At 40.2% G+C, this 21812-nt stretch overlaps 1 protein-coding gene across 1 annotated transcript; it reads right to left on the bottom strand.

The window, feature by feature from the left end:
• Positions 1–1907: 1907 nt before the first annotated feature.
• On the bottom strand, positions 1908–21734 carry ap4e1 (adaptor related protein complex 4 subunit epsilon 1). Its single transcript, XM_005450847.4, has 21 exons — positions 21391–21734; positions 15691–15762; positions 15448–15571; positions 14717–14790; positions 14512–14633; positions 14249–14408; positions 13991–14157; positions 13833–13906; positions 13625–13747; positions 13428–13537; positions 13198–13337; positions 7983–8095; positions 7745–7863; positions 6264–6566; positions 5637–5748; positions 5421–5559; positions 5071–5326; positions 3392–3943; positions 3109–3299; positions 2878–3038; positions 1908–2429 (listed from the first exon to the last, which is right to left on the bottom strand). Exons 1-21 carry the CDS (start codon positions 21529–21531, stop codon positions 2269–2271), a joined length of 3414 nt encoding a protein of 1137 aa, XP_005450904.1. The 5' UTR covers positions 21532–21734; the 3' UTR covers positions 1908–2268.
• Between the last annotated feature and the right edge of the window lie 78 nt (positions 21735–21812).

Genomic DNA, 21812 nt, shown 5'->3' with positions numbered 1-21812 from the left:
GTCATTTTCACATGTTGAATTTATTCATAAGTTAACTGAATGTAGTGACAGGCACTCCAAGAAACAAGGATTTTTTTTCCTCTGTACCACAGGCACAAATCAAACATGCCGTACTGGCATTAAAACATAAGGCGTAGGGTTAAAACTGAGTATTAGAGACACTGTTAGCATCACACTGTGCTTCAAACCAGCACACAGGCATAGAAGAAACACAGAAACAAACTTTCCCTTCAGGCTGAATACTTAAAACAGGCTAAAACATGTCAAAGAAACATACAAGTGTAATCTGGCACAGAGCAGTCAAACAGCACATGAAGAACAATGGTTCCCTTTCTTTCAGTGAAATGCATATAAAACATTTTGTATGAATATAAACTCATAAATATGTTCTTTTAATACTGCAGTCATACAAAAATACAACAACGACCCTTAACATCCACCTAATGAGAAACATGAGTGCTTAATAATCAGTCCACGCCTGGATGTAAGACAGACCGCTCTCACTGTACGGGTCAGAAAGAAAAAGGGGGAAGTTCATGTCAGCCGCGAGCAGACCAACTGGATATTTTACAAATATTTACAACACTTTAAATTTCATTGGAAGACGACCATGAATATGCCAAGCATGATTGATCAAATGCTTGAATTTCTTATTAACATCCACGTGGAGTTGTTGTCAGTATCGTCCTGTGCTTTTCCCATAAAGGAGCAAAACAGCTACAAATAAAATGAACTAGTACAAATATACTGTCAGCTCATCCATTCAAGAGGCTAAATCAAAATCAGAGGACAAGCTGCTGATTCTTGGAAAATAATCAAACACTGCTCTTCTGTGAAGCATCTCATGAGACAAGTTTGTAAAAAGTGAACAAGAGAGCATCTTTCTTCAGTTTTATTTGCATTTCAGCCTGATGTTATGGTGAAAGTAAAAAAATAAAATAAAGGTGTAACAATTCTGTAAATCCATGGTTCAGTTGTAAATAGGAAGAGGTGGTTGGACTGGTTTTACCATGAGATTTATCGCTAGATCATGATTGGATCAAGTAGAAATAATCTCCATTAAGCGTCTTTAAATATTAAAGCTAGCATGCTTTTACCAAGCATTAGCCATCACAGCTCAATTGGGCTAATATGCATGATCACCATGAGCATGTGGTTATTAAAGGTGTAGAATGTATATAGTAGTGCTGCTAATTTTGAAGCCGCAACGTTTGCATTTTATCAGCCACCGTGCTGGTTTTTTGGAGACAGAAGCAATCCTAATTAAATCAAAGGTTGGATTGGCCAGATGAAGAGGTCCACTTTAGTTCTTCAATTTAGTAGAGTCAAGGCCTAGCAGGCTACTATTGGCTAAAGCTTCCTGTGTAAACACATCTGCCAATCAAAGGACCCAAGCCCAAGAAAACAGCATATAGTTGTTATGAAGACAAAAAGTATGCATTTTTGTAAAGTTGGTAATTTTAATGTGGGATTGATTTGATTTGGGAGTCAGCCTCAAGGGGCCATTTTTGGTTGGTACTGTGTATTTAGCAACCATGCTTGGCTAACAAACTCATAGAAAGCAGCTTAGTGATGACATGATCCTTCAGTTTCTCTGCCGTGGCCGTCATGTAATCCTTCTGATTTGTCTGTGGCTACATTCATGCACTGAAGTTGCTACACCATCTTTTCTTCAATGCATCTGCTGTAAATGTGAAAGTGGAAGAGGGAAGTGACTGTGGACTTACTCGTTCCACTGTTATGATTGTTGTAGCCTAGAAAATGTATTTCAGATCACAAAATATATATATATATATATATATATATATATACATATATATATATATCTTCTCTCTGGTCTACAGGAAAAAGAAACAATTGAGAATTTCATCATTTTACACTTTGAGAATTTTCTGTTATACAAAGCGTACCATCAGAATTTAACCAGGAAAGAAGGCTTCAATCGTTTAGTGATTATGGAGCCCTTTCACGACTAAAAGGCAATAACGAAACACCCACAGATGATTAAACGCCATCATTTGACCCTGAGCTTTTCACCTGCCATGTCTTTCAATGAGTTATAATTCTGCCAAATAAATAAAACCAAATCTTACTAAATAACTTTGAGTGGAATTCATAAAGACCGCAATATAAAGATCCAAAGCCACAACAGCAGGTTTCTCCTTTTCTGTTCAGCACTCCAGCTCTGTGTACCTTCCTCTTCAGTGAGGGTCTGGTGGGTTTAGTTCCTCAGTGATTTCAGTGGTGATGGTGCTGCAGCTCTGAGTCTCAGAGGCTCTGTAAAGCTCTCTGGCAGTGGTAGATCAGGCAGTCAGGCAGGTCGGGCACCGGCGAGCGCAGCCACACAGCCAGCCAGCCGGCATTCACACGGCAATGCATCAGACACGGCAGATCCTGAAGGAGACGGCAAGCTACGATTCCTTCCATGCCTGAGCAGAAAACAATGAAGGTTACTCAGTGTGAAAATACAGCAAAAAGTATAGGACACATCAATATATATTTCTCCTTTTTTGTATCCAATTCTTCCCCTTTGTAATGCTGTTTATTGGTACCGTCGTGTTATTTAATGATGTTCATGCCGCATACAAGTGAAAGTTGAAGCTGTAAGTTTTGTTCATAAACTCCCAACTACACCTCATTAGAGGCATATTTGACGTATAGTCAAGCTCCATTATCTCATCTTTTTAACTAATGTAGTTTTTTAAAACAGTTATTCCTAAGGTTAAGAATAAATATACAGTAGTTACCACAGATGAGTTGGTGAATATTCTAACACATACATGTTGATGTGAATGCTGCTTTTATATGTATTAAGCATAAAATGATACTCTCAGTTTGAACAGCTTGAATACGAGCAGGAAACAAATGTTCATTCACCTATAACTTCCACAACATGAAGCTGGAGCTTCTTCTTCAGAGCATTCAGAGTGGCTGTGAGAGGTTCCTGGTTGTCATTTATCAACGTCAGATTCTGCTTTGTGTCGTGAGAGAAGGAAAGCCACATCGTCCCGTATTCCTCCGTGGACACCACAAAAGGTCTGCAGGAAACTTGAATTAATTTTATGTCACCAAATGCTGCATTTCAAAGACGAGCATTAAATATCTCACCTGATGAAGCTGGTTAAAGGGACTTTATAGGAAAACTGCAATGACTGAGACGTCCCAGCGGGCAGCTGGTAAGATACCGTCCCGACCACCTCGACGTGAACCGCAGGCCTCTTCACAGTTAGAGAATACTGGCCCACTGCTACACTGTGGCTTGTCATCTCCCCCGCTGGACTATCACATAGGCAGGATACCTAAAAATAAACAGTACAACAAAGCAACCTCATTATGAAAGACTAATGGACACCAAACGACTCTATTGATCATTTTCCACTGAATAATTTACCTCAAGTTCTTCGGAGTCGACCTGAAGCAGCATCTGTTGTATGGCAGACTCGGAGGAGTTTATAATAAAAACAACTAATATTAATGAATCTTCCTTCTGCACATGACAGGCTGAGAGATTCAGGCTTTGGTTGGCACACAAAGGAGCGATTTCTGAGTGTGAAAGGCCAGAAAGCTCTGCAGGAAGATAAGAATCCAGACACACTTCTGTTAGTCTGCCTGGGTCGTCATGTGGACCAGGATCAGCAGCTACCACACAGTTATCCCTGCGGAGAGCAGGGTTACATCCCTTTGTGTCAGGTTCAGTTAACTCTGCCTCTGTGTGACAGGTGCCATTAGCAGTAGTGAGGCGCTGAGAGAGCTGAGATGTCTGTTCGGCCAGCTCTGAGGCGTTGTTGGAGTCTAGTAGGTTGTTACACAGCAGGTTATCTACAGCACTGGGAGGAGAGATGAGGGAGCTGGATATTTGCTCGCTTGCATTGAAGGACGAGCCCGGACCTTGACCTTTGGCTTTTCTTCGAAATCGCTGGGGTGTCGGCTCAGATTTTCCCATCTGTTAGAAGCAAAAACACATATATGTAGGAAAAAAAATGTTCAGAATCAGCAATGCAAATAGCTCCACATTAAACACTTTCACTTATAGCAGGGGTTTTAAACAAGCCCAGGGCCGACAATTGGCCCTGCAAGGTCTCCAATCTGGCCCAGTGACAGCTTTGGAAAATGTGAAGAACATGATTAATTTTGGACTTTGAACTGCATGTCAAGACATAGCTAAGCAAGTTTAAATGAAAGTTTAAATGAAAGAACTACTAGAACTTTTTATACATTTATCATGCATGTGGTCTATGATGTAAAATGAGTTTAACATCCCTAAATTAATATCATTAGTACCACCCAAGAAAATGTTCAGCTAATCATTGAATATGTTCTAAAAAGCAACACCTTTTGTCTCATCTTAGACTCACCAAGTAGCTAAATGGGCCTCAAAAAAATGTAAGAAATGTTTCATTCATTATTAATTTTCATAATAAAAACATCATCCAGTTCTCTTTGTAGATACTTCTTCCAAAAAAATGTTGCCCTCTATGTTGAAATTGCGAAGAAAAAAAAAACATGTAAAAATAGATTAACATATTTTAGTCAGGGCTAACTTCATGGACGAAGTGCGATCATAAAGTTCCACAACTCTGGCCATAAATATCAAAAACCGTCACTGATTTAAATGTTCCTTAAAGGTCATCTCCTTCGGCAACACTCCAGTGTTTTCAGTTTGGCTGCTATTTTTGAATCAGAGGAACTCCTGTTCTACTCCACTGCCCTTGTGAGTGATGCATGCTTTATCTCCTCATTTGAAGATGATGACCCTTCAAAAGAATTGAATTAATTAAACGAAGGGAGGCAAATCTGGTGAGCTGGGTGATAACCACAGACTGAGTTGTTGAGGCCAAAAAAATATATTAATTTTAATTGTATTTTAAATGTGCTGTAAGTAGGCACATTATGACATGTACAAGTGATCAGCTTGTTTACAGCATAACTGACTCCGGTGACAGTTTAAACTCCGACCTGACGCCCTAAAACTCCTGTGGCTAAAGTGTTTTCAGTGATCCTCCACATAAAAATCAGAGCAGTCTGAACCATAAGCTGATGCACATATGGTATATGGATTGATAACCTCACCAGAGACACAGAGCTTTGGGAAGCCAGACCAACAAACAGCGAAGAGGCCAGCTGCTGTTTCTCTTGTTCAGGCTCTGGGGTCGGTGTCTGAGTTGGAGTTTGGCTGTGCAAACTGTCACCTTCGCCCTGCCGGCCGGGAGACTGAATAGGACTGGGAACCTCAACCTGTGCAGCTTCCTCTACAGGTTCTCTCTGGGCCAGATAGCCCTCCCTTCCCCACACCCTCTTTACACCATCCAGCTTCAAAGCTGAAGAGCTGAAACACAAACAGCAAGTCTTCAGTGTGAATTCAACACTAAAACTAGGAACTTGATTACACCAACAAATGCATGCATGTGGTGTCTGCATACCCTCCTTTGTGTGAGAGGTCAGCGCTATCCCCTGACAGACCCGAGCTCATGGACAACAGTGTAGGAGACTGTCTGTCAGTGATGCTGCAGGAGGACATGCTGATAGGCAGAGAAAGGCCATAGGGCTCCAGGCTCAAGGCTGAAACAGACAACAAAGTCAGAACAAATCCAAACAAGACGCTGAATGTGCTGCCAAGATGTTTATCTACATTTTACCTTTTGACTGATCTAATTCCTCCTGCCGTTGGTGGGGAGGTTTGTATGGAGCAGCGCCGGCAGCCAACGCCTCTGACACAAATCTGTCAAGAAATGACAGCGAGGAATCCACCTAGAAACAATCAAACAGTCACGCAAAATTGCCGCAGGACTGAAGACGTTTTGCCTGAGTACTCTGTGTGCTTTGCTCAGCTACATAAAAACATATAATTACTAATTTATGTGTTTAAAATAAAATTCGTGGCCAAAAAAAAGAGAGATTGGTTTTCTTGTTCTCTAAATGAATGAAAGTGCATCCAATACTGAATGAAGTTCTCTGGAGAGCCCCGTCCTTCAGACTTCTCCAGACATGTTAAAGTTTTAATTACTCATTAAATGAATAATGTGATTACGGTAAAGGCTGTCATCAATCTAATCAATTTTGCACGCTGAGGGGTGTTTCCATAAAGTGTTTGCAGGTTTTCACAACCGTCAACTAACCTGCTTTTACTGTGAAAAGAGCTACAGAGTTAATATTTAAATGTTATTAATGTGGCCGGGTTCTTTGCTCACTGCAAACAAGACCACAATACACAACACACTTCACAGTCATACAATGTCATTTGTGCTGCTTTTAATGCACGTTACCTCCAGAGTCTCTGGGTTGGCACCTCGTGGCAACACCCTGGCTCTTAGTTCAGGGTCTTGGCTGAGGTACTGCAACTCATGCGCCCTTTGTCTCAGCACTGTATCCAGGGAGCTGCTGTATGTCTCAGAAACCTCCTGAGTTACAGAAGCATCAGTGCCACCTTTGCAGAGTTTGGTCATGGCCATGAGGACCCAGCTCTTGGTTTCACTACTGCTGTTCTTCATGTCCAAAAGTTTGGCTAGCAGGCTCAGGACTTCAGCAGGTTCAAGATCCTCCCTCAAATGAGAGTATTCCCCAAGCACCTGGGCATTACAGAGAGTAAGCAAAGGTTTAGTATAAATATTAATGACATTCTGTAGAACGTTTTTAGCTGCAACAAAGGAAAACTGTTAACTTGTTGTTGTGTCTCTGTTTAAAACTAGTGTCGCCTTCTGTAGTGAAACCCAAACCAAGTAGTTTCTCCACCTATTTCTAAAGAACAGTTCCTGGTTATGATCCCGTTTTCATACAGCACTGTGCAAAAGTCTTGAGCCAGCCCTCATTTCTTTATATTTTGCTTCCAAGGAGCAACTCTTTTAAAATGGTCTTGAGGAATAGTTCTTCAGGCTTTGTGAAGGTTTTTCAAAGTTTTTCTTTGGATATTGGCTCCTTTGTCCCCCATTTTCAGTCCAATCTCAGTCCTAAGCCACTTAATATGGACATATGAATTATTCAAGCACTTAAATCAAGGGATGAACTACTATATTACCTACACATACAATAGAAAATTTAGCAAAGAACCAGTATTAATCTGTATCTTTAAGTATTTTGTTAGTGGTCACAGTGGAAGGGTGGTTATCAAGAAGCCATTCTTAAGGAAGGGAAACTGCTACCCTTTTTACAGGTGTGGTGTGATCAGGAGAGAGGAATAATAGTGGGTGTCTAGGCCACCTGTTTAATACATTGGAGGTTGTTTTAGTGTTGCGTTTCAACTAGGTAAATTCAGTAGTCAAAAGATCAAACTTACCACATAATCGACTTTAATGTGAGGCAACATTTGTGCTCCTTTATTAGCTGATCTCTTTGCACTTCCTGACTCTTGGGTCAGGAAAAACCAAACACATCTGCAGTTGTTCTTGTTGGTTACTGCCTCTATATTTCAAGCTAGCACATATTAACCTGGCTGTGTTGTTTATTTGTCACAGGCTTCAGTTCCTGTGAGCTGACTAACATGTTCTCGACCAGACTCAGACATGACTAAGCGTTCAGCTTCTGGATCCTGAAACCTGTGCAGAATTTGCACACTCATATTTTTTCACAGCACTGATTTTATTTTTCGGAACATTAATTTAACAGAATTTGTATTTCAAGCACTTTTATATTTAACTTATGACGCAAACTGAGCAGTATCTGCATGTACTGTTCTTTTGCTTCTCGCTCTTATTACATAATAATATGAAAGTCTGTTAATGACATCCCACATCGTGAGAGCATCACTCACCCAGCTGATGACTTGGAGGAAGCGCTGTGGCAGTTTGCCAGGCTCTCCCCGCAGCAGAGGAACGTATGAATTCACAGCAAACAGCTTCAACTTTCTGTCTTCCTCCACACTGTCAAAGCCTGTGCATTTAGAGAGAAATTCATCATTCATCCCTCACAATTAAAATTTCAATCAATCAGTATCATATCGGTGAGCAAGAAAATCACAGCAGAATCATCTGAACGTGTGGGTTTCTCACCCTCAGACAGCAGTTTGAGAAAACTGTTAGGGATGTCAGGCTGCATCATGTCTCCACCAAGCGAAAACACAGTGTTCATCGTCTCTATGAACCACTCGTTATCTGGTGCATATGTACAGTGGTTTATAGGAAAATACAATAAATGTAATAAACAAAGTATAAAAGATACACTTTGGGCAACAGGTCGGGTAAACCCCAGACAGGTTGAAAATCTATCAAAGAGTTTATGTATCAAAGAGTTTATCAAAGAGTTTTGTACTAACTTAGCGTCTTAAATGAGATTATATTTTTAAATCTTTCGTTAATTTCTGTTTACTTTCTGTCACGTAATCTCAACCTCCAATTGTTGATAGTTATGATGTTTTAGCTCAATATCAACTCAAAAAAGTATCAAGGGTTTCCAATAAAAAGAAACTTGAATGTTAATGTTTTCTCTAAATTCATTATATTATTGCTAGGAAGTATAAATTTACATCAGCATTTTTCAAAACCTTTTCTGTGCAGTTTCATCATCCATTCACTGTTGGTGAAGAACACTGAGTCCACACCACATGTCCATTTGTGAAATGTCCTAGCTACTAAATATCCTACAGTGAACTGTTAGTGGTTTTATAACAAATCATCAGAAATTCAGCCACAAAGTGGTACACCTCGTCAAATCCACAGAGCAGGGTCAGCGGCTGCTGAGGCACATAGTGCACAGAGGTCACCGACTTTCTGCAGGCTCAATCACTACAGGCCTCCAAACTTCATGCAGCCTGCAGATTAGCTAAAGAACAGTGTTTAAAGAGAGCTTCATGTAATGGGTTCTATGGCCAAGCAGCTCGATCACAGCCTTACATCAACAAGCACAATGTAAAGAGTCAGATGCAGAGTCCAGTCCACCACTGGACTCTAGAGCAGTGGCAATCTGATGGAGTTGTCTGGGTTTAACGGTTGGATTATGATCCCATAGTTCCAGTGAAAGTAAATGGTTCTTATATAAATATTTTCTACTCTAAGTGTGCACTCAATGCGCTTTACACAACTTGCCTCATTCACCCATTCACACATGCTCTCTTTCTTTCTAACATTCACACACACTCATACTTACACATTCATGAATTATTATACATTGTTATCCAGTGTTGGGAAGGTTACTTTTAAAATGTATTCCATTACAGAATACTGAATACATGGCCCAAAATGTATTCTGTAACGTATTCCGTTACGTTACTCAATGAGAGTAACGTATTCTGAATACTTTGGATTACTTAATATATTATCATGCTGTTTACAACTACGTGAATGTACTATTGCTGTGATTTATTACTGTTACTGAAGGTCCGCGGCTCCGAACAGTAGTAAAGGGACCTCGGGCAAATACAGTGGGTTCCGTGTCGGGCTGGTAGCCGAAAAATAGCTTTACTTTGTTGTCTGGGTCAACTTTGCTTGCCAGAGACAGAGAGAGGCGTTGAAAGGCTGCTCCAACGGAACTTATTTTTTCCGGAGGAAAACACGAACACAGTGTACAATTGAGTCTTAATAGCTTACTTAATAGCTTACTTAATAGCTTACTAGCTTACGCCCCACAGCTTACTTACTGTGGGGCGATCGTGGCTCAAGAGTTGGGAGTTTGCCTTGTAATCGGAAGGTTGCCGGTTCGATATGTTTTCCTTGAAATGGATAGCTGTTTGTTTGCTAGTGATAGGCTACTTGCGAACCAGTGTTCTCCAGACAGAGAACTGCGTGTCAATGTATTATGATTTATTATGAAAGTACAGGTGAATATAGCTCTCCCGTCAATATATTATGATATATAATAAATGTACAGGTGAATATAGCTGTCATAACAATGTCAGGCAAAATTGCAGTAGCTTCCCTGATCATTTTACAAACATAAGTGAAGAGAATTTGAACTAAAAGGCCTAGACTAATGGTTGTGTGCTGAATCTATGAATCAAACTATCACCTGGAAACATAATTAACTGGTCCATAGCCGTGAAACTGGACATGAGTTCTTGATTCTATGGAGATTAACAGTAATCCAGAAATTTACAAATTTGTCCTGGGCCATCGTGTAAATGTTGTCCCTGGGCCATCGTGTAAAAGTTGTCCCTGGGACATCGTGTTAAAGTTGTCCCTGGGACATCGTGTTAATGTTGTCCCTGGGACATCGTGTTAATGTTGTCCCTGGGACATCGTGTTAAAGTTGTCCCTGGGACATCGTGTTAATGTTGTCCCTGGGACATCGTGTTAAAGTTGTCCCTGGGACATCGTGTTAATGTTGTCCCTGGGACATACCATATGAAAGTTTAGCCTCTTTTAGCCCCTGTTTGTTTTATATTATAAGTCGCAGAAGTATGACGTCACAAGAAGGTGATTGGTCACTTGCAATGTTGAACCTGGAACAACATTTATTATGATGATGTGGGAACAACGCCAACACGAGGAAATCAGATCGTCCGGCTGTGGCTACTATGTAGCTTGCCATCACCAGTGTGTGAATGTGTGTGTGAATGGGTGGATGTCTGGATATGTAAAGCGCTTTGGGGTCCTTAGGGACTAGTAAAGTGCTATATAAACAGTAGTGGTTTTAGATACGGGCGACACGGGCGGTTGCCCGGGGTGGCATCGTGATGGGGGGCGGCATCACGGGCATCGGCAAAAAAAAAAAAAAAAAAAAAAAAATGCTCGTACTCATGCTGCCCCGACGTCATGCCAGCGCATATTGGGAATGGCATAGGCACCGATCGGTTTTCTATCGCCCATTTGCTGGGAGTGAGGGCGCTCCGTTTGCGAAGTGCGCCTGCTGCTTGCGGCACAGGGAGGAGAGGGCGGGGCGGCGGGGGATTCTCTGGCTGGCTGGAGCAGCATCTAATAACCAACTCGCAAAATAAAACAAAATAAAAACAAAACAACAAACACGAGAACACCAGACATTATGATACAGACTTATAATTTGCACCGATGTTTTTTCGAAATTCTATACACGAAAAGTGAGCGCGAGAGCCCTCGGTGCGCCTGCGCGCTGCTGAAGTCAAAGTAAACTTTATTGTCATCTCCGCTACATACAGTCCAGTATATAGAGAGACGAGACGACGAGGCTCCAGTTACAGCAGTGCAAATAAACGAACAATAAATATAGTAGAGTAAGAAAATAAATATACACTTTAGGACTCGGGGTAAAGGGATCAATAACAATTTAAAATTTATAATTTACAGTTTGATGATTTAAAGTCTCACACATAACCCGTCGAAAGGGGAGGGAGACCTGCTGCTTCCAAATAGAGCACATTTCATTCATAATGTTGTAAACCAAGCCCATTATGTATTCATGATTTGAATCCTGGGTTGTGTGAAATCCCAGAAATAAACCCTAGACAAAGTTAATCTGTGAACTAAGGTGTAGGTCTATTAGGTTATGTTGTGGTGATCCTCTGGTTGGGGGATGGGTGTTCATACTGGAGTGCAAAATTAAAACCAATGGAAGATGGACAAGAAAAGTTCAAAGCCATCAGGTCCTCAGTTTAGAAAAAAGAGAAAAGAAGAGGAGAAGAAACGAACAAATGATACAGGTAAACAGATGTGTCATTGGATAATGGCAGGTCATCCTGAAACAATCAGAATCAGAATACTTTATTAATCCCTAAGGAAATAATGTAGGTTACAGTTGCCCCAAGAAGAAATGGTAAAAATAGTAACAGTAACAGACTAAACTCCAAACAATTTGGTAGCCGTTTGCATACTATGCATACTCTCTCTCTCTCTCTTCATATGTGTGTGTGGACAACAGTTTTATGTTAATGTACAATCCTTAACATGTTTTGTGTGTGTGTGTGTGTGGGGGGGGGGGGCGCCAGAGGGAGTGTTCGCCCAGGGCGCCAAACAGGCTAGGACCGCCACTGTATATAAATACAGGCCATTTACCATTTACTTACAAATGGGCTCGTCAGGCACTCTTCTTGGCTGCAGTGGTTATTATTATATTTACATGCTTCCAGCTCCCGTTTTTGCTCTGTGACAGCTCGGACTTTTCCTTTCTCTCCCTCCCTCGCTCACAGACACATAACGTGTATGGTAGTCCATTCTCCCTGCAGCACGGACTACACTGCCCATGAGGCTACATTCTTTAGGGCCATGCCTGTAGCATTCTGCCTTTTAGCTTAGCACAACAACAACAACAAAAAAGCGCTCTCTCACCCAGGAAACAAGCAGAGAGAGAGAGCGCTTCACCCTGTAACCATGGCAACCGTAACGCTGCTGCCTGGAACAACAGAACATAGCTGTCAAACTAACCCAAATAATCCTGACCTGCGACAATATGAAACAGGAAAGTACCGCCGTGTAATCCATTTATTTCAACAAAGTAACTGTATTCTGAATACCACCTTTTTAAACGGTAACTGTAACGGAATACAGTTACTCATATTTTGTATTCTAAATACGTAACGGCGGTACATGTATTCCGTTACTCCCCAACACTGCTGTTATCACATTTGGCATGCAGACTGGAGCAGACGGGGGATCGAACCACCAACTGATTAGTGCTCCACCACCTGAGCTGCAGCCTTAATGCTTTAGCATACAAGGACATTTTGGACAACTTGACTCTCCCAACTTTCTGTGAACAATTTGGGCATGGCAACTCCTTCCAACATGACTGCACACCAGTGCACAAAGCAACGTCCATAAAGACATCGATGACTGAGTTTTGTGTGGAAGAACTTGACTGGCCTGCACAGAGTGCTGACTTCAATCCGACAGAACGCCTTTATGACAAATTAGAGTGGCGACTGTGAGCCAGGCCTCTTTGTCTTACATCAATGTCTGACTTCACAAATGCACTTCTGGACGAGTGGTCAAAAATTCCCATAAACAAGTTGTTACAACTGCAAAGGGTGAGCCGACATCACATTATTTCCTATGGATTTAAAATTGGAAGTCACTGAAGCTCATATGCCCATGAAGGAAGGTGACCAAATACTACTTGTGGTTAAAGGGTCTTTCTCCCATCTCTTCTTTACTTTTTAAAGTTTGATTTATGTGAAATCAAACCAGAGAAGCTGCAGTGACAGCCTGTTGTGACACAACACAAGTTTACAAAGAGTTACTTTGAATATGAGTTTTGCCAAAATTCTATGACTGATTTCTTAGTCGCAGCATTTTACAGCTCCAGAGGGCCACAGGAGTGATAATGAATAGACATTTAAGACGATTACACTTTAAAGGATATTTTTCCGCCAGTTCTGCCACCTTCCCCACCAGGTCAATGGTAGTGTGATCATCTTCACTGATACACAGAAACTCCAGCATCTTCTCAACAATGACTGTCACATTCTGGGCATTAGTGATGCGAAAGAGCAACTCCAGCGTCTACAAGAGAAAAAAAAAGAAACCTGGTAATGCTAAAAACCTGCAACCCTACAACCTCACATGTTCAGACTACGTCACCATGAGCCTCACCTCACGCTTAATAATGAGGTCAGGGTGATCAAGACACTCTATGATGGTCATCTGATGCTGCAAGGCCAGTTTAGGATCCTGCTGGACAACATAGGTCAGGGCCTTCAGGCCTGCAGTATCATAGAGACAGAGTTTTTGTTAGATTTTCAACAAAGAGACATTATTCATGTACAGTCGTGTTTCTCTTTGTCTCTTACCTAGATATTTTAGATTTATCTTGGGGGACAAAACAAAGTTTCCAATGCACTTTGCAGCTTTTTCCAAAAGGTCGGACTTAGGATGAATTGTGTAAATACATTTTACACACTCATATAAAATAGCTGGAAATAAAGAGAAACGTATATAAGTGGCTGACAGAAGAACTTAAATGGTTACAAAAACATATTTATTATAAACGCTGCATACCGTAAGTGATGTTATGGTTCATCTCTGCTCTTCGTAAAGACTCATCAAGAACTTCATACATGACCTCACTTGTACTATGAAGAGAGAGAAAATGCACAAAATCACTGGAGAATCAGGTGATGTCACTAAGATGTGAAGACAGGACAAAAAATATCTACCTCTGATCATTTTTCCCAAGTAAGGCGAGTATTCTGAGCAGCTGAATTTGAAGCCATGGAGCAGGAACAGTGTGATAATTAAAATCCATGGGCAGCTTTCCTCCCACCACCTGCTTCAATATGGTAACAAAACTTGGTGTCAGGTCCTTGTAAGCGTCTGGGTTCTCCTGTATTAAAGCAAAAAAATAAAATAAAATAAATACATACATATGTACATTTCAACAGAATACTGCAAATTATGAGGAAACCAGTAAGTACCTGGATCATCTGCAGGTAGATGTGTAGTGAGGCTGTCATCACACCAGGATCTTTGTCACAAAGAGCTTTGCGAAACTTGTTGTGGATGTGCTGAACTTGATTTGGTGCTATTAGGTAGAACTTGTACAGCGCCAGGACTGCTTTCCTTCTAATGATTTCTCTGAAAGTTTGTTCCGACAAAAACGTATTAATAAAAATATTCAAGCTCAACAGCACAAAGAAATATTCAACCATGCATGCAGGTGATGAGCAGCGTTCATTACTTTGGGTGATTTAGTTTTTCCTCCACTAGAGGAAGGATCGCAGGGATCATATCTTTGGGGAACATCTGGCTGACAACAGTCAGAGCCATGCACACTTCAATAAGATTTGTACTCTGAAGATCCTGTGAACACAAAAGATGAAAATCAACATCCTAAATTCTCTTTTGGACATCGTATGACGAATGCTGTGTAAGTCCATGCCCACCTTTAACACAGTGTTTACCAGGAGCAGCAGAAGCTCGTGACTTTCATTCAGAAATAAGGACACAGCGAGGTAACCTGAAAAACCACAAATAAACATATTTGTGACCAAAGCAGTCTAGCTTTTTCATATGTAACACTGATGTTGTAAATAAATACATATTCTGAACACTCTCAACACTCTGAAGCTTTTAAAGTACCACCTTGTGTCTTTTTATGTGTAAATCTTTATTGTTAAATCCTTAAAAATGACAGTATTATCCTTTAAATTGAAAAAGGAGGAGGGAGTGAGGCCACGTAAGGACTCACACTGGAACATAAATGTAAAATGATTCATGAGAGCAGGTGTGGTGGGGTTTTTTATTCCTTCTTGGTATTCTTTTACATGTCATTCTGTGTGCCAAGGATTTAGAGGCAGATCAGCAGCTTTCAACAAGCAGCTGGAGCCCACCTCCTGACAGTACGTTCTGTTCAGCCGACTCTCTCATCTCATCAACACCCTTCTCTTTTTTCCGAGTAATCAAACATGAGTTATGAAACTAGACATATGTGAGAATTTGCCACAAAGGACCGAGCTTTTATTGTTCCATCATGCAATATCCTCTTCGTTGTCCTAACAAGTTTATGCAACCTGCCTCATCATCAGCTGCTCCTCCTGGCCTTGTGTGTAGATCATAAGACCAAATGGGCCCTGACACACGAGACTCTGAGGAATGAGTTATTTATTAAACCTACCGACTCTCTTTTCCAGAACAGTGCCTTGCTGAGCCAGTTTAATGGCATGAATATAGCTGAACGAAGCCTCGTAGCCCAACATTTCACAGTAGATCGATCGCACCATGAGCTCCTTCATCTGCCTCTAAATCAGATTATGACAAAAGGAAGAAGTAAACACACTGGTAACTTTGTGTCTCAGTGGAACTTTAATATATATGATATCTTGTGCAAGACAGCAGAGAAAAACCAGGAAAGCATTACCATGGTGGTGTTGGGAGAGGACACTTGTTCTTTGATCGCCAAAAGCTCGTGCTGAATAAGTTTTTCTTCTTCCTGTAGAACAGGAAACAATGGGAAGTAAGATGAAATACATTTACTGAGTCATGCTTATTTCAAGGTAGTGAGAAGTTTACAGCGAGCCAGTGATGCAAAGAAACATAAGTTTAAATGCATTTCAGACTGTGAGATGTCAAGGTTTACTCCTATAGAGTATTCCTACAGAACATGAGAATTATTTGAATTCTGTCATAAAGTTTTTGGAGTTGACAATGCCTTATAGAGCAGGGGTCTAAACTTAAATGAGCGTGGGCCACTGTTGGCACTGTCATCTCATTGGGGGGCCACTTTAGTGTTCATGTAGTACAAAAAACACCACAAAAAAATAGAAAACACCCACAAATATTTCCGAAAATGTAGTGAGTTTTTTTTGCAAATAAACAAATTGGTACTCTCTTTCCTGCCCGACATGTGGCAGCACTAATGCTATAATTTTGTTCATATTTAACAAAATAAAAATGCAGATATAAGTGTACACATTAGTTTTAGACTGCTAGTGAAAACTGTTTTCTTTCCAAATAACTCTCTCACTGAACTAACACAGCCAATCCCTCAACATGTTTGTACTCTCTGCTTATATTGCCTTTTATACTTTTCACTGGGGTGGAGACTCACTAAACATTGCCGAAGTTTCAAATAATGAAATCAGCATATGTGTGCATAATCTCTGCTCTTGGATCTGGTTGATGTTGTTGGAAGTGAATATCCATTTCGAACGTTGGGAGTTATTTTAAATGAAGAGTAGGTGAAGTGATTTGTTTCAGGCAGTGGATGAACTCGGCCACCTGCACCATATTTGCAGAAGAATAATGCATTCACTTGCCAAAAAATGCTCATTTTTTCTGAATCAGCATGATATCTTATAATCCTAAGAAGCTCTACAGGGAGTGCAGAATTATTAGGCAAGTTGTATTTTTGAGGAATAATTTTATTATTGAACAACAACAACCATGTTCTCAATGAACCCAAAAAACTCATTAATATCAAAGCTGAATGTTTTTGGAAGTAGTTTTTAGTTTGTGCTATTTTAGGGGGGATATCTGTGTGTGCAGGTGACTATTACTGTGCATAATTATTAGGCAACTTAACAAAAAACAAATATGTACCCATTTCAATTATTTATTTTTACCAGTGAAACCAATATAACATCTCCACATTCACAAATATACATTTCTGACATTCAAAAACAAAACAAAAACAAATCAGCGACCAATATAGCCACCTTTCTTTGCAAGGACACTCAAAAGCCTGCCATCCATGGATTCTGTCAGTGTTTTGATCTGTTCACCATCAACATTGCGTGCAACAGCAACCACAGCCTCCCAGACACTGTTCAGAGAGGTGTACTGTTTTCCCTCCTTGTAAATCTCACATTTGATGATGGACCACAGGTTCTCAATGGGGTTCAGATCAGGTGAACAAGGAGGCCATGTCATTAGTTTTTCTTCTTTTATACCCTTTCTTGCCAGCCACGCTGTGGAGTACTTGGACGCGTGTGATGGAGCATTGTCCTGCATGAAAATCATGTTTTTCTTGAAGGATGCAGACTTCTTCCTGTACCACTGTTTGAAGAAGGTGTCTTCCAGAAACTGGCAGTAGGATTGGGAGTTGAGCTTTCTTTTTCTTTTTCTATTTCTTGGTCCAGTCTTGACGTTTCAGCTTGTGTGTCTTGTTCAGTGGTGGTCGTCTTTCAGCCTTTCTTACCTTGGCCATGTCTCTGAGTATTGCACACCTTGTGCTTTTGGGCACTCCAGTGATGTTGCAGCTCTGAAATATGGCCAAACTGGTGGCAAGTGGCATCTTGGCAGCTGCACGCTTGACTTTTCTCAGTTCATGGGCAGTTATTTTGCGCCTTGGTTTTTCCACACGCTTCTTGCGACCCTGTTGACTATTTTGAATGAAACGCTTGATTGTTCGATGATCACGCTTCAGAAGCTTTGCAATTTTAAGACTGCTGCATCCCTCTGCAAGATATCTCACTATTTTTGACTTTTCTGAGCCTGTCAAGTCCTTCTTTTGACCCATTTTGCCAAAGGAAAGGAAGTTGCCTAATAATTATGCACACCTGATATAGGGTGTTGATGTCATTAGACCACACCCCTTCTCATTACAGAGATGCACATCACCTAATATGCTTAATTGGTAGTAGGCTTTCGAGCCTATACAGCTCGGAGTAAGACAACATGCATGAAGAGGATGATGTGGACAAAATGCTCATTTGCCTAATAATTCTGCACTCCCTGTATTTTCTCGAAAGCTTGATTTTATGAGTAATCCACTTTGAAACACTGGGAAATACTGGCATCAGTGGGTAATACAGATGGCACTGTACTGTTAGAGACTTAAGAGTCTTCTGGACATTTCTTCACAGTCAATTGAATTGATAGGACTTGAAGATATGAAATAATGGGGTGGTGGTCATTGTTACTCATGTAATCAACCCTTCAAGTAGGACGGAAACTCTTTTGGGATATTAAGATATCTTCTTAATTCAGAAAAACAGGGAAATGTTTGCTTGGAACTTCCAAGATGATGTGAAAAGTTAACTTTGGCTGCTCCCTTTTCATAAGGAGTCTCCACAGCAGGTAGTTTCACATGTTTAATTTGGCAGAGTTTTTACGGTGGATACTCTTCCTGACACAACCTCAAAGGAGATTTGTATCTGTGCTCGGAAATGAACCAGCAGGCTTTTGCTTGCCAAAAGGTCACTGGAATATACAGATACACCATTTAACACCAAAGAAATGCAGCAAGAATTTCAGGTATGCAGGTTTAACAATACCAGGCTTATACAAACTGGCCACTTTATTAGTTACACCTAGCTCATACTAGTGACTAGTCACTCTCTTAATTCATGATGTCAAACTCCCATCCTACAAAATGTTCTATTGGACTAATATCTGGTGACTGTGGAGGTCATTTGAGTACAGTGACTCATTGTAATGTTCAAGAAACCAGTTTGAGATGATTTGAGTTTTGTGACATGGTGTGTTATCCAGGCTATGGAGTTTAAATGATGCTCAGTTTGCACTGGGGTGCCCAACATGTGCCAAGAAAATATCCCTCACACCATTACACCACCAGCAGCAGCCTGAACTACTGACATAAAGTAGGATGGATCCAAGACGTTTATGCCAAGTTCAGACCCAACCATCCAAATGTTCCAATTGAAAATGTGAAACCAGGCAATATTTTTCAAATCTTTTATTGTCCAATATTTGGTGAGGCCATCCGAATTGTAGCCTCAGTTTCCTGTTCTTTTTTTCTTTTTCTTTTATTAGTCAGTTCCTCTGGTCAGTTTCCTGTTCTTAGCTGACAGGAGTGGCACCTGGTTTGGTCTTCTGCAGCTATAGCACATCTGCTTCACAGTTAAGTGTGTTGTGCATTCAGAATTTAAACATTCAGGTATGCTCTTCTGCATTTTCTCTTTTTCAGGCAATATTCTCTGTAAACACTAGAGAAAATGCAAGCAGAGGAGCAATCTGAAAGACTGAAATACTCAGACCAGCCTGTCTGACACTAAGAACCATGCCATGATCACCTAAATCACCCTTTTTCCAGATTCCGGATGGTCAAGTTTGAACTTCAGTGGGTTTCTATATGTCTAAATGCATGGAACTGCTGCAACGAAATTAGAGATTTGTGTTAAAAAGCAGCTGAACAGGTGTACCTTATAAAGTGGCAAGTGAGTGATAGTGCTGGGCGATATGGAAAAAATATTTATCACGATATGAATTATTTTATATCACGATAACGATATATATCACGATATACCACCTGACCTGTGGTCATCTGGAAAGTATGCAGTCTTTAAACAGCGAGTGGAAAGGGTGCAGTCTTTGTTTTGAGTTACTGTAAAGCATGTCGCAAATCCGGGTGCACGTAAAGCAGCACCATGTTGCAAAACCACAAGACAGAGTTTCTTTGTGAAAAATATCATTGTTTTATACTTTATTTTCTCTTACATAAAGTTAAGAGTATGTATAGTGAGAAGACAACACTAATATTGGCTATTTAACCCTTTAAGACCTACCATAGGACCAAGTCCGCCAGAGCCTGTCTTTACATTTTACATTTGTAGCGCCATTTGTGGGAGCATTTCAAGATGCTATACATCAATACAACCGTTATAGCCCAAATTTTAATAATATGTATGCATTAAGTCCATAGTAACTACATAAATTGCAAAAAACTGCAATAAACTACAAAAAAATTGAAAATCTTTTTTTTTTTTTTTTACATATATTTTTAGTTAGAGAAATTTAAGAGTCTTATCCCTCAAAACTGTAAATACAAAAAAGTTGCACAAAATAGTTTCCAACCACGAGAAATTTATTTTGAGTGTCTTCATAGTTTTATTTTTGAGATACACAAAGTTCTATATACTACAGGAAAAATGAAAATAAATAAATGGAAATTTGCAAATACACAGTATATGCATCAAAATAAACTATTTCCAACAGTGTAATTTGACTTCTAAGCATCCCAGAAACGATACAGAAGAGCATAAAGTCAAACATAACTTTTAAAAACACCAACATAGGCTTTGAAGCTTAAAAAACTACATTTTCCGCGAAAATGACGTCACTTCCGGTTTCGGACAGGTAATGGCAGACATGCGATTGTTCGCGCAGACATAGGAAGTGTTATGAATAGCTGATCGGATAGGCAAAGCCTGTTTCTGGAATATTATGTTTTTGTTGCTGCAAGTCTGGAATATTATGTTTTTGTTGCTGGAAGTCTGGAATATTATGTTTTTGTTGCTGCAAGTCTGGAATATTATGTTTTTGTTGCTGGAAGTCTGGAATATTATGTTTTTGTTGCTGCAAGTCTGGAATATTATGTTTTTGTTGCTGGAAGTGCTTTTTATGTAATTTTTGCAAAGCTATATGTGGAAGAAAACCGTGACCTAGGGCAAGCTAATGGAATAACATGTAAGTACAACTCCTACGGCTTCATATGCAAAAAAAACATTATTGCGCTACCTTATGTGGTTACAGTTCTACAGGGATTTAAAAATAGTTAAGAAAAACGGAGTGTGCCTGCTCCGACGGTTTGTAAAGGGTTAATGATATATTTTATCTAATAATTTGTAAAATTCGGGTTAGAAACAATAGAAACGATAGAAGACAAATGGCACGATAGACACTTTTCTATCGTCCACACGATATATATCGTCATATCGCCCAGCACTAGTGAGTGAATACTGCTGACTACTTGTCCTGTATGCATTGAGTGGTTTCTGCCACAGAGACTAGACGTGACAAATACCAGTATCCTGTCCAAAAACCATTTACCAAAAACTCGGAAATCCTAGAAGACGAACTTCTCCAATTTTCCACCAATTTGTTTGAGTTTACGAAAATGACATGAACGTACCAGTGAGGATAAATGCGTGAAGTAACACTGCTATCATTTGTTCTGCCACATGATAATAACATGGCAAAAGCAACACAACGCCTGTAAACCAGCCTCTAACTTAGTACAGTAAAGTAGGGCCTCCAGTAAGTAGGTTAAACGTAAAGACATGCCTATAATGAGTTAGCACAGGCAGCTTAGCTTAGCAACCTTAGAGGGTATCGTCAACTTATCTTGTTTTTAGTTAATTTCAAAGGACAAACTCACATGTTTAGACGTTAGCTCAGTGATTCCCCTGATGAGGTTTCCTAGCTTTGAAGTGGAGGACAGTTTTGCAGACCCAGGGTGAGAGTCTAAAGAGAGGAGGCTCGGCAGAGCTGTCAGCGTCTTCTCCACAACATCGCTCATTTTGGCAGCTAAAAGCGGGCTAAGCAGCTGGCTTCTCTCTTATAAAACACACTTATTAAATCACTAAACATCACAATAAGAGTCTCCTACATACACACAGTAAATTTTACTAGTTAAACATTTAAAACAACTACAAGAGTTACAATACTGGCTCTCCTGTCGGCCATTGTTTTCAATCGTTAAGGCTTTTTGATGACGTCACTTCCGCTTGATTTGAAACTTTATTGGAAACCCTCAATAGTAACAGTGGCCGCTCACTCTGTTGAGATAATACGACTACT

This window comes from Oreochromis niloticus, linkage group LG7 (genome assembly GCF_001858045.2).
Source record: "Oreochromis niloticus isolate F11D_XX linkage group LG7, O_niloticus_UMD_NMBU, whole genome shotgun sequence".
Classification (NCBI taxonomy): Eukaryota; Metazoa; Chordata; class Actinopteri; order Cichliformes; family Cichlidae; genus Oreochromis; species Oreochromis niloticus.
The sequence above is the reverse complement of the archived record's forward strand: the minus strand, read 5'-3'. Positions and strand labels throughout refer to the sequence as shown.